The following is a 12613-nucleotide window of genomic DNA, read 5'->3' as shown; positions in this document are numbered from 1 at the left end:
ACACGGGATATCTCCCTCCCTGTAAGTGCACGAGGTTTTAGAGTAAATTAACACCAACAATGCTGTTTAACACACACCACTTCTTGCTGAGAGTCAAAGTTTTATCATCAAGTTCTCTTTAAAGTACATAAATTGAAACTGCCAGAGTGATTTTAGCTCTGTAACCTCCACCGTCCCCTCAAAAAAAACCCATTTCCTGACAATGATAAAAGCTGAGGTTCATGGGAGATTTTAATCATAATTTGCACTTAAAGAAGTCTTTTCCAAACATTTCACATCTGACAGACACAGTGATGAGTTTGGTAGTGATGAGGTTTCTGAGGCTTTCAGGGTCTCTGATGAGCAGGATCACACAGGCAGCTTGGAGGGCCAAAGAGGTGTAAATCACAGAACAACATAGGTAACACATCCTAAAAGAAATCAGAAAAATGTGCAATAATGTAGGTGTCCTGGTCCAACAGCCTAGATGAGGCTCCTCAGAGCCAGCATTGTCACCCAGGGAACATCTCCATGCCACTCCCCACCTCTCCAGTCTCCAGACAGTGTCTGACCACCCTCATGGTGAAAAACATTCTCCCAGTTAGATCTGGCTGGAAAATCACTTTCCAGGAGCCCAGAAAATCATAGAATGGTTTTGGTTGGAAGGGACCTTTGAAGGGCATCTCACCCACCCTTCCTGCACTGAGCTGGGACAGAACAAAATCATAGAATGGTTTTGGTTGGAAGGGATCTTTGAAGGGCATCTCACCCAACCCTCCTGCACTGAGCTGGGACAGAACAAAATCATAGAATGGTTTTGGTTGGAAGGGATCTTTGAAGGGCATCTCACCCAACCCTCCTGCACTGAGCTGGGACAGAACAAAATCATAGAATGGTTTTGGTTGGAAGGGATCTTTGAAGGGCATCTCACCCAACCCTCCTGAACTGAGCTGGGACAAATGCTGCTGCTCAGAACATTCCAGCAGCCAAACTCTCAGGTCTCTAGTTTGTACCAGGTGCCAGGGCTGTTTATACTTTTCCCCACTGAAATCCCAGCCCTGAGGGCCAACATGGATGATGCTGGTGCTTCCCACAGCCACCTTGGCAGCGCTCAGTTCCCGGCCAGTTTCCACCGCGGCGTCCATCGCGCGTCCTTCCCGAAGGGCAGCCACTGGGCAGAGATGGGAGAGGACCAGTCCAGATTCTTCAGGAAGATGCTGTAGCTGTCTCCATACTCAGTCACCCAGCGGCTCCTGCAGAGGACGTGGAGAAGGGCATGAGGAGAGCACCTCCAGCCTGTGCTTTGTGCACCAGGACAAGGGACCTGCCTCCCTTTCTGCCTCCCCTCACCAACAGGTCTGGGGATTGATGATGGTTGATTTTACTGTAATATAAGCCATTTGTTCTCATTATTTTTGATGTTTTAGCTGTTTATCTTGCTTATCACTCAATACTGCAAGGATGCCCTTTAAAAGGAATAACTTTTAGGTGTCAGGGAGAGGTTTCTCTACACCACCTACTCTGGGGTAATTTTGGCATCAGTTTAGAAGACCCATCCAGGTCTTTGGCCACCCAGCCAGGAATCCATGTGGGGCAAACAAAAGCACATTCAGGTGGGATGGGGGAGAGGGGAACAGCCTGTGTCCATCAGGAACAGGGCAGATGCTACAACACACACATGGCTGTCACCAGGATCCATCTCCCACCTGGACCAACCATTGCACAGGCACAGTCTCCACCCCACATACAACTCCAGGATCACAGATTAAAATCTGCAGTGCAGAGTTGAAATATATGTGTGTTTGGGGAAGGTGGGGGGCATGAGGCAGCGGGGAGGAATTGCCTTTCCAGTGAGAAATGGGAGCTGAGGAGCAGTTTATGCCTGTTTGGTTCATAGTGTGCAGATGAGTCACGTTGCAAACAGCTCCTGCCCTGTTTGATTTGAGAGAGCCCTTTCCCAGGGGAAGCCTGGGCATGGAAATGATGAGACATGCCTCCTGCCCCAGCCCCATGGGGATCTTCCTTCCACAGGGATGAGACTGTCACAGGAGTTGTCTCCCCACTCTTACGAACCCCACTGCAAAACTTCTCAAGAAAAGGCTGATCAGGCTTTGGGAGTGGATTTGTCCCCGAGGGAATTTCCTTGGGCTCATTGCATAACACAGACAAGGAGAAATACATTTGAGAAGCACCTTCCAATTCCATGCAGCTCCAAAACCTCCCTGAGCTACTCCTAGCCTGTCCCCCAGTCCCAGCAGCCACCCTCTCCTCCATCCCACCTGTCCCTTACTCATTGAAGCGGAAATCCTCAGGGAAAATGGGAGAAGGCCTTATCTCCTCCGTGTACAGTCCAGCATGGATTCCTCTCCGGGGCTCGAAATCTTGCTTGTAGATACTTTTCCAATCAAGGTCAGAGCAGTCTAGTGAAACAGAGTCCAAATAATTTAAAGACTTTTCTTTGGATCTCTGTCTCCTGCACAGTCTGAGTGTTTCCCCTTCCCCTGAGCTCCACTGGCTGTTTGTGCTTCCAGCTCTCCTGTTGGAGTTAGCATGATGAAGGGATTAACCAAGGGACAATGCAGGAATTGCTTCCCTGGTGTAGATAAGGTCGTTTAGATGAGATTACTCAGCCCTTATTTTCTATTCCCCGTGTGAGGGAAGCCACACAAGGCAGACCTGGAAGTGACATCTTGTGATCTTCCTGTCTGGATATTGACTTGTCACCTGGTATACATTTTCCCATACTGTCTATTTTCTTTTCCATCCTGCCACTCATCAGGGACTAAGCCAAGGAAGAGATTCATGGCTCACTTAACCCCTAATTGAGGACCATCACATCTGCTGTAATATCTCCCCCAAAAATCCCTGTGGGAGCTGGTTTGAAGAGGCCCCATCTCCCACCAGCCACTCCAGAGATGTCTCATCTGTGTGTGAACAGAATGTCCTTCTGATCAAGCAGATCTAACTGGGGATAAACACACAGGGAGGACACACAGAGAAGAGCCACCCATTGTAGGGAGGTTTTCTAGGTATTTTAAACATGACTGATTCCTATAGTGAGTAATCAGTGGAGTATTTTTGTTGTTTTCACTGAGGCTGAGGTTACAGGTGTCTCACACATGCATGGCCATGTCAGGCTCTTAGTGCAACCCAGCTCCTGTCTTATGGCATTATTTCCAGGGAGACCACACTGAGCAGGGCTGTGGTCCCTGGGATGGGCTGTCTGGAAACTGGGGTGAAAGAAACACCATTTACAACACTCCAACCTCTTCCAGAAGATAACTGTTTTTCTCTGCCCTGCTTTCACCCCACGGATGGGCAGATGGTTACAGGGGATCTGTGAGCCCTTCCTGTGTCACTCATTTTCCCTTCACCCTCTCCTCAGTCTATTCTGGAATTACATTAAAAACCATAAAACCAGCCTGAAGGCCACCAGTTGTTCACATGGGGCAGCTTCCACAGCCTCCATCCACTGACCTTGCAGCAAAACACATGAGCTCCTATTCTTGGTTTTGTATTTATCAGCATTGGACAGCACTTCCTTGTACAAATCCTGGGCAAACTGCTGGTAGGTGACCACGTTAGCAGGTGCTGGTGGCTCCCTCAGCTCCAACACCCCTGAGACATGGGAGGAGAAGAAGGTGAATTAGCCAGGAATCACCATCAATAACTCACCCAAATCCTACCCTTTGGATAGGGTAACCCAGCTGGTAAAAATCAGGGGAGACCCAGTCACTTCAGCAGAGCTTTACTGAGGTGCATCAGTTTTGGTGGTTCCTGACTCAAGTAGGGGAAGGATTGATGTTGGTGCAGAGCAAGGGGAAGGAGCCCACTGTCTCCACATGGCTAAAAGAAAACCCTCTGCAGCAGGTGTGTGTGTGAGAGGGAGACAAACTGCACTGCTGGGTACACAGGGGACAGCAGGAAGGGAAAAGCCCAGAGGAGTTTTGTCATTAGCATAAGGCACCCTCAGATGGGCTTGGCAAGGAGCTCTTTGCAGCCCTCAGAGGTAATGGAGTCCATATGGAGACACCTCTGTCTGAGCTGCTTGTCCAGACTCTCCTTCTATTGAGTGGAGAGGGAAAACCCACCAGGGCTCACCTCACCTCACTGTCAGGGTGGCATTAAGCTACAGGAGATGGCTGTGCCTTTGCTCCCCTCTGATCATGAAAGGATCCAGAGATCCAGGCACCCACACTGGGAGAGATCAGCTCAGGGCACAGAGAGGACATCCCTGGCCATGTCTCCTGTTTGCTTCTGGAGCACTGCTGAGCAATGACAGCCTCTTGTCTCTCGAGCAGGAACTCAGAGAAAAATCTTTGCTTTGGGATGGCTGAGCATGTCAGAATGATGCTTGGTGACCACTCCTTTTGTCTTCCTCAGTATTTTAATCCATGCAAGCAAGCTGTTAAATGGTGTGGCTGAGTGCTGGCCACCAGCACACTTGCTGTACCCTTAGCAGAAGGGTTTTTTGAAACACCCAAACCCCTCACACCCAACCAGAGCCCTTTTCCCTCCCTGCAATGCGGGGTTGACTGCATGTCCCTCTATCCCAGCAGAGCTGTGAAGATAAAACCCTTAGAGACCCTTGCTGGAAGGGGCTCTTCATGCACCAAGATGTTTCTAAAACCCCAGCTCCCTACACCCATGCTTTGGGCTGGCCTGGTGTCAGAACTCAGCGCATCCCTCTGGGTGTCCAGAGCTGCCAAGGACCCTGCCGGGGGCTCAGAGACCCTGGCACACAGCCCAGAACACCTGGGGATTTGATTTTGACCCTTGGAGCAAGTTACCAGCTTTGTATGAGGACCCGAAAGTCACACAGGTATGAATAGTGTAATAACAAAATGATCACCAGGGGAAAATGTAGATTTTAGGATTTTTGGTATGGGGGTTATGGGGACAAGATGGAGGAATTTGGGCATGTCCAGCCTTTCTCCTTCTTCTTCTTGTTCTCCATTTTCTGCAGTGATGCTGGCACTTTGGGATTGGTTTAGAGTAGAAGTGCACTGTCTGACATAGGTGATGGGTATTGGGAATTAAGTGTAAATATGTTATACTTGTAAATATAGTAAATTAAGTGTATATATGTTATACTTGTAAATTAAGTGTAAATATGTTTTACTATGTAGTTTGTAGTATAAAAGGACAACACCGCCTCGGGGGCGGTCAGAGTGCTCGTGGCTGCCCTGCTGAGCCGATCTTGGCTGGGCAGAAAGAAAATTTTATAGCTAAGAATTAATAAACAACCTCAAGAGCGAAAAGTGAAGGGTCCAGACTCGTTCTTCAGCTGTGTGGGCTGAAGCAGAGACACCCTGCACACCTCGGGGCAGCCATTGCCAACAGCAACCCGAGAGCCTGGGGGCTGCACATTCCTGGTGACAGGGAGCTGTGCCCTTGTGTGCCCCTCTCCAGCTCAGCCCAGCACCCAGGCACCACCAGGATGCTGCCATCCATCTCTGTGTGCCCAGCAGGGGCTGGGGGGCTGCAGAGGCCCAGCAGAGAGCCCCCAGGCAGCTGGGCACAGCAGCATCAGGGCTTACCCTCAGTGCCATCTGTGGGAGCAGGAGGTGGAAGGGGCGAGCAGCAGCTCAGGTCGTGCATGGGCTCGGCCAGAATCTCCAGTTTCCCTGCCCATCTTGGGGACAGGTCAGAGGGCTGGAACTCTGGCAGGTAGCACTTGGGGAGGTCTTCCAGAGGAGGGTAGGAAGGTGTCTGCAGAAAAAAGTCCTGTGTGAATGGAGAGGCAGGAACTGGGGAGGGCAGGGGCTAAAGCATCGTCCACCATGGGCTCAGGTGGGGTCGGCATCCCTGGGGATACAGGGCCCACAGAGCAGCTCTGGGGCTCTCACTGGAGTACAGGAACCAGCACAGCTGCCTCTGTCTGCCCATCTTACAGCCTGGGACTGGGAGGGAGGGAGCCCTGGCAAAAGCAGGAATGACTCCAGGGTTCCTGTCAGGGAAAGGCTAAAGAGGATCCCGGTGTGGCTGCTGCCTCCAGCCTCTCCAGCTGCACACTGCATCTCCAGATGCTTTTTAGGGGCTCAGAAAGGGATTCTCCTGCTGTGAGCAACTCCAGGCTGCTGGGCCAGCAAGGACCCTCCTCACAGGGTTTGTCTGTTGTTGTTTTGGATCTCTGTGGGTTTCTGTTCGTCCCTCAAACTCCAGGGAAGTTCCCAGGGCAATCCCCTGATGTTTTTCCTCTGCCAGGCTGACAGTAGGACAGGTGGAGGCTGTAGGAACTCCCTGTGTTGGGGGCTTCCCCCACTGAGGACAGCCAGAGCTTCTCCTGAGGTATCTCCAGAGGGACAAGGGCCTCCAGGAGATCCTGGCAGGGATGGCTCACCAGCCAGTGCTTTCTTCCTTAACCCAAGGAGTTCCCCTTCCCCTTGGGAGCAGGTTAGTGCCCAAAATTCCACAGATAAAAAACATCACTGTTGCTTTATCCTCTTAAAAAAGAACAAATCCTCTCAGGGCCAAGAGGGAAACCTGGGCCTCCTGAGCACCTCATCACCACACTACCCAGTGGGACAGCTTTCCTTGGCAGGTCTTGGGAATTAATAAGGAGCCAAAGGGAGCTGCAACCCAAGAGAATCAGACACAGCTTTCTTCCTTCCTACACCAGCACCTCGAAGGAAGTGTGCAGCCTTTCAAAAAACAGAATTTAAATGAAATAAAGAAAGAAAAAAGAGAAAATAGAAAGAAATGGAGATGCAGGGCTTGGGAACTGCATTCCAGCAGGCAGGGGTTAAACCCTGCCGAGGAGAGAAGGAGAGGGGAAAAAGGAGAGGGGGAAAAAGGAGAGGGGGAAAAAGGAGAGGGGGGAAAAGGAGAGGGGGGAAAAGGAGAGGGGGGAAAAGGAGAGGGAAAAAGGAGAGGGCTCTCCAGGCTGCTGCCCAGGCAGGGATGGCAGCAGTGCCCCTCTGCCCCGGGGGCACACTCACACAGTGATTTCTCTGTTGTTGTCCCCACCTTTTCCTCCCCAGCCTCGATGTTTTCCCCCTCTCTGGTGAGGGTACGAGCCCCAGGCAGCCCCGCAGCCGAAGGTGCCCCCCAGCCCCTCTCCGCAGTGGCCCAGAGCAAACCGCAGCTGTCCCCACCGGGCTGCCACAAGCAATTAAACCGGGGCAGGCAGAGCGAGGCAAATCAGATTAAATAGCTCAGGGGGTCGCTCACACTGCCAGGAGATTAAGGGAAAAAAAAAAAAGAAAAAAAAAAAGAAAAAAAAAAAAAGAAGAAAAAACCAGCTTCCCCACCGAAGTCCTCTCAAGCCCGTGTCAGGGCAAGGAGCCATCTCCATCCCAAACGCAATTCCCCTCCTCAAGGCTCCCAGGGATGGGTTCCCAGCAGCCCCACGGGGAACAGGCGCAGCCCAAGGCTCCGGCACCGGCTCAGCCAGCGCTCGTTAGTGCCCTGACTTAATGAGTGTAATTAGCATCGCTCCCACCAACAGCTTTACCGGAGGGTGCCGGGGGGGATTTCCCGCAGGAGGGACGGGGGCACAAGCCGAGGGCATCTGGGCGTGATGGGAGCTGCTGGTGGGTGACAGCCCTGGGGACCACAGCCTGGGGACAGCGACAGCAGCGTGGGGACAGTGACAGCAGCCTGGGGACCACAGCCTGGGGACAGCGACAGCAGCCTGGGGACCGCAGCCTGGGGACCGCAGCCTGGGGACAGTGACAGCAGCCTGGGGACCGCAGCCTGGGGACCGCAGCCAGCCCTGGCTCCCTTTGGCACCATCCCCATCCCCAGCTGGGCCGGGAGGGGAGCTGGCAGCCTGGGCTGGGCATCCAGGGCAGGGAAGGGAGCACGGTACCGGGACGTGTGCCTGGATGGGCGAGTGATAATCGTCGTGCCAGCAGAAGTCCTTGCGATAGACGCTCTTGTACTTGTCCAGCGCGGGGGGCAGCTGGGAGGGAGAGGAGCAAACACAAGGCAGCACTAAGCCTCCGGGGAAGCCTTCAAACGTGGTGATACAAACCCAAAATGGTCCCTCAGAGCTCAGGAGAGGATGAGCTGCTCTTCTGGGCCACAACAGGGCGACTCCTTGCTCTGTTAAGCCCCAAGTAGGATAGCTGGGAAGGTCCTACTCTTTTGGCAATGGTTTGTGGGGCTCTTCTTGTCCCAGGGCTTCCCTTGCAACAAACCCCTTCGTCCTGCCTTCCCCAAACCTCCTCTGAGTGCCCAAATGGCCCCAGGCAGAGCACTAGCAGAGCTGCTGGAATACTTTGATCAGCTGCTGAGGTCCAGCCTCACTCAGGTCAAATCAGCACATGCTTCCATCTTCCATCTCAGTAACGTTTGCTGTGTGCTTATCACATATTTAAAGAGCTGGCTAATGTCAGTACTCATTCTGCAAAGCCATTGGGGAAACTGTGGAGGAAAACTCTGCCAGGGGATATAAAGGCAGAGTGACACCTGCACTGACACCAGAAATCCTTGCAGTGCAGATTTAGGGAGACAGGGGGAGGATTTTAGGGAGAGAGCACTGTCTGTGTGTTTTGTGCCTCAGCATGCACCATGAGCACTGCTGGAGCCAGGAAAGCTGCTGAGAGGAGCCTTCAGGCTGGCTCCAGAGCTGTTTCTATGCTGAAGCATTAAACATGATAACCCATCACTGATAACTCACCAATGCAAGGCAAGGGCTGGGGGAAGTGTGTCATAGACATCTTTTATGAAAAATCCTTTCTTTAGGATTTTTTCTCCTGAGAAGCTGAGAGGCCTCAGGAACAAAATGTAAACAATGATTGTCTGCTGCTGTGGAATGCAACAGGTGCATCTGTGATTGGTCTCATGTGGTTGTTTCTAATTAATGGCCAATCACAGCCCAGCTGTCCGGACTGTCTCAGTCAGTCACAAGCCTTTGTATCACTCTTTTTCTATTCTTAGCCAGCCTTCTGATGAAATCCCTTCTTCTATTCTTTTAGTGTAGTTTTAATATAATATATATCATAAAATAATAAATCAAGCCTTCTGAAACATGGAGTCAACATTCTCGTCTCTTCCCTCATCCTAAGGCCCCTGCAAACACCAGCACAGAGGTGAGCTCTGATTGCAGTGTCACTGTGATCACACAAACACATCCACCACACTGGGGTGGCTTGGCCAGCCCTGGCAGGAGCTGCCTTCTCCCTGTGACTGGGGACACTGCAGCAGCACACAGAATCTTAGGGAGGCCTTCGTGTGCCTTGCCAACAGCCACCCACCTTGGGCAAGGATATATTTTATATTCTCAGTCCTTTTTTCCTAACATTTCATTCTTTTCCCCCTCTGGGTTTCCCAGACCAGTGTTTCCCTTTGGCCAGGATGCAGAATTCCATTGTCACCAATTCCTATTATCTTCCCAGCCCAGCAGACCCAGCCAAACCCACTACTGGAACACCAGTGAGGATGAGAGTCCTGTGTGTCCTTCACCTTCCAGGCCTTTGCATCTCTTATCATCTCCATGGTGACCCAGGAACCTGGACCAGAAAAATCCCTCAGTTAAAAACCAGCAGACCAGGTCTTCTCCTCCATCCCACCTCAAGGGATAAGGGAACTGGAGACCTGGAGCTGGCTACTGGCAGGAGGAAGGGGATTCAGATGGGGCTGAAATACTCAGATTAGCAGAATACGACTGATTTCAGCCAACCTCAGCAAAGTAAAATATACCCAAGCAGGATGTAAGGAGATGGACACCTCAGGGGATGCAGTCTGCTGGAACTCAGAAGGGAGGAGATGGAGGCATCCCAGCACCAGCAGCAACCCCAAAATCACCCAGGGGGTGAGCAGGTGTGACCCCTCCTGCAGCAGGAACATCAGTGATGGGATCCAGCAATGCCTGTGGGGTCACTGTGTTTCCAGGGTCAAGGGAAAACTCCATTGTGACACCACTGAACTTGAGAACCCTGGAGGCCCCGGTGGAGGAAGGGGAGCCTGAGGGGGTGGGTGTTGTTTCTTGGAGGGAAAGGCACCCAACAATCATGCTGGGGAGCTGTTATCACTTTTCCAGCTGTTATCACTTTTCCAGCCATGCTGGGGACACGTGGCCAGGAGAGGGACAAAGGCTGCCCCTTGTGAGCTCTTGAAAGCTCCCTCCCAAATCCTGCTGGAGAGGTGATCAAAAGGTGGGGAAACTGAGGAGAAAAGGACATTGCTTTGTGAGTGTGCTGAGCAGAAGGAAAGCATCCTTACCTCCCTGCCTGGAAGGATGGGGAACACTCAGAATTAGGGCAGGCAGGGCTCAGAGGGTGGCTGAGGACACCTGAACTGTCCCCCTCAAATGCTGCCATTCTCTTCCTCTGATGAGGCAGCAGGAGATGCTCAAATGGAGTCCTCTGTCCCATGAATAGAGAGGAACACCCCACCAGATACACAGAGCAGTATTTAGTCCTTAAAAACCACCAAGCCTTGACCAGGTGTGGATGCATTTCACCAAAAGACTGATCTTGCCTAATTTTGGGTGTAGACAAGGAGGACATCTCCCTTTGAGCAGATCCTTCCTGACCTCCTGGCTCATTTAGGACCATTCATGTGGCCAGTGCAGGTACATAGCTGGGGCTGAAATAAATCCAGAAACCTGAGTTTTGTGAGCTGAATCTCACCCAAGAGTCCAATTTCTGTAGCTGCACATGAGCCTAGTGCAGCCATTGGCTCAGAAATGAGATTCTCTGCCACTAGAGTGATGCAAATAGTGGTGAAGGCTGGTGATGAGGCAGGAGGATGAGATCTCAGCTGCAGGAGGAGAGCCAGTCACAGACCTGTGCTCACAGGCACCATTGGAATGGGCTGAATTCCACGAGTTGTTTCTCTCTCTGCACACTGTTACTGTGTGCAGCTGCAGCCCAAGGATGCTCTGGCAAGGCTTGTGTGCTGCTGACAGCTCTGCACGGGTCTCAGGAAAGAGGAGAAGCCCTTTGTCCTCACTGCATTTTATGCAAATTTATATTAGAATAAATAACGCGACACGGAAAGAAACTATTTCCAGAAATGTGAAACTCTCATGTTCTCCTGTGCTTATATTAAAGGGATTACACTCCATTTCCTTCTTAATACAGCTAATGCTCTATGGGAAGCCCTCAGGCCAGGGATTAAAGCACTTATTCAATTAATTAGGAACAAACTTCTGCCTTAAAGTCAAACACACAAATATCAGTAAGCCCTTGAGTGTCTTCCTTCCAGGGCAGAGAAAATGGATCCTGTTTCTGATGTAAATGAAACCAAGCCTGTAATCTAGAATTACCTGGAATAATAAAAAATTAAGAAGAATCACTTTGAAAATATCACTATTCTCTAATACAGCAGAGTAAAAAAAGGACAGTCCCATCATCTTGAACTCAGCATTGGAACCCCATAATGGGGAGGAAAATCAGGCCCTACAAGCATAAACTAAATGAGATACAATTTTAGGATGCAACACTGGTAACCAGCTCCAAGCCCAGGCACAGCAATGTTTGGGAATATTTGAAGTTAGGGGTGAAATCCTGGCCCTGGTAAACACAAAAAAAGAAAATGCTTATTCAGTAGGATCTGAATTTAACCTAAGGTGTCTGATTCATTACTGAGATAGGAGACAATTTCCAAAACCTGGCTTCAAATCCTAATCTTTCTTGATGATAGCTTGATCCTTCCGTCTTCTCGCAGGCACAGCTCACATGAAATTAAAAGGCATTTTGCCAGAATGGTTTATGCAGGAGCAGCCCACTATTGCTGTTCAGTTTCCCATTTCTTCCTCCCATATATCAAAAGATGAGGCTGATAATTGCCAGCATAACCCCAATAAGAAGTGGAGAGGAACCAAACTTGCAGCTCCTCTGCCTCCAAGAGAACTTTTTTGCCTCCTTTTTGCTAATGCAGATATGGAGAAAGCTGTGCCCTGCATGGCTGCTCTCTGTGTAGCTGTCTGCACATGCCTGAGACAGAAGATAGTGCTGAAGACCAAACAAACACCTGCAGGAGGAAATTACTCTTAAATAATTGGTTTATTTTCACAATACTCAGGGGGGGACAATGGCTCAGATTCCCAGAGTCAGGAGCTTAAACCATTCCCCTGAATGGCAGTGCCCCTCTTTCTCAAGGCAATGGCAACTCCAAACATCCAGGAAGGCATTCAGAGGGTGCTGGTGCTGTTGGCCTCCCCACATCTGCACAAAAGCAAAGCACACATCAGCCAGGACCAGAAAGTCAGAGGCTGACATTCATGTGTTTGAGTGGCACCTTGGGAGAATTTGCCACTGGGCCCAAATGTGTGAGGGCTGAGCTCAGATCCTTTAAAATCACATAGGAAGAGTTTAAGTAGGAGTCAAGGACCCCAACTACAATGTAAAACAATGAGATTTGTGTACCTGGCCTGTGCAGATCCCTCCTGGCATCCTGCTGGTCATTCCCCCTGTACTCAGAGGTACCTCTGGAAAGTCAATCTTGTAGTCATAGTAAGACTGCAGTTGCTCATAGGACATGATGCAGAGATAAATTTCACCTCAGTTTGGCCCTAACTTACCATTTTTGCTGTCTTTTCCACCTGTGAAACACAAGAGTTCTCTCTAGGTCTGCACTGCCCCTGTGCCAGGCACTGCTCTGGGCACTGGCACAGGGGCCTGGGGGAAGCATCTCAGCTATTAACAACTCCATGCACAAAAACATGGCCAAGGAGGACAGA

At 50.7% G+C, this 12613-nt stretch overlaps 1 protein-coding gene across 1 annotated transcript; it reads right to left on the bottom strand.

The window, feature by feature from the left end:
• Positions 1-260: 260 nt before the first annotated feature.
• LOC143693877 (uncharacterized) lies at positions 261-12413 on the bottom strand. Its single transcript, XM_077176642.1, has 7 exons — positions 12360-12413; positions 7793-7885; positions 5520-5691; positions 3457-3597; positions 2270-2399; positions 1080-1232; positions 261-410 (listed from the first exon to the last, which is right to left on the bottom strand). The coding sequence occupies exons 1-6, from the start codon at positions 12411-12413 to the stop codon at positions 1091-1093; spliced, it is 732 nt and encodes a 243-aa protein (XP_077032757.1). The 3' UTR covers positions 261-410; positions 1080-1090.
• Between the last annotated feature and the right edge of the window lie 200 nt (positions 12414-12613).

This window comes from Agelaius phoeniceus, chromosome 4, assembly GCF_051311805.1.
Source record: "Agelaius phoeniceus isolate bAgePho1 chromosome 4, bAgePho1.hap1, whole genome shotgun sequence".
NCBI lineage: Eukaryota > Metazoa > Chordata > Aves > Passeriformes > Icteridae > Agelaius > Agelaius phoeniceus.
The sequence above is the reverse complement of the archived record's forward strand: the minus strand, read 5'-3'. Positions and strand labels throughout refer to the sequence as shown.

Coding starts and splice junctions, on each gene's coding strand:
- LOC143693877 (XM_077176642.1), bottom strand. CDS start 12,413: ATGTCCTATGAGCAACTGCAGTCTTACTATGACTACAAGATTGACTTT. Junction 7,886..12,359: donor ACAAGATTGACTTTCCAGAG/GTACCTCTGAGT, acceptor TCTCCCTCCCAG/CTGCCCCCCGCGCTGGACAA. Junction 5,692..7,792: donor CCATCCAGGCACACGTCCCG/GTACCGTGCTCC, acceptor TTTTTTCTGCAG/ACACCTTCCTACCCTCCTCT.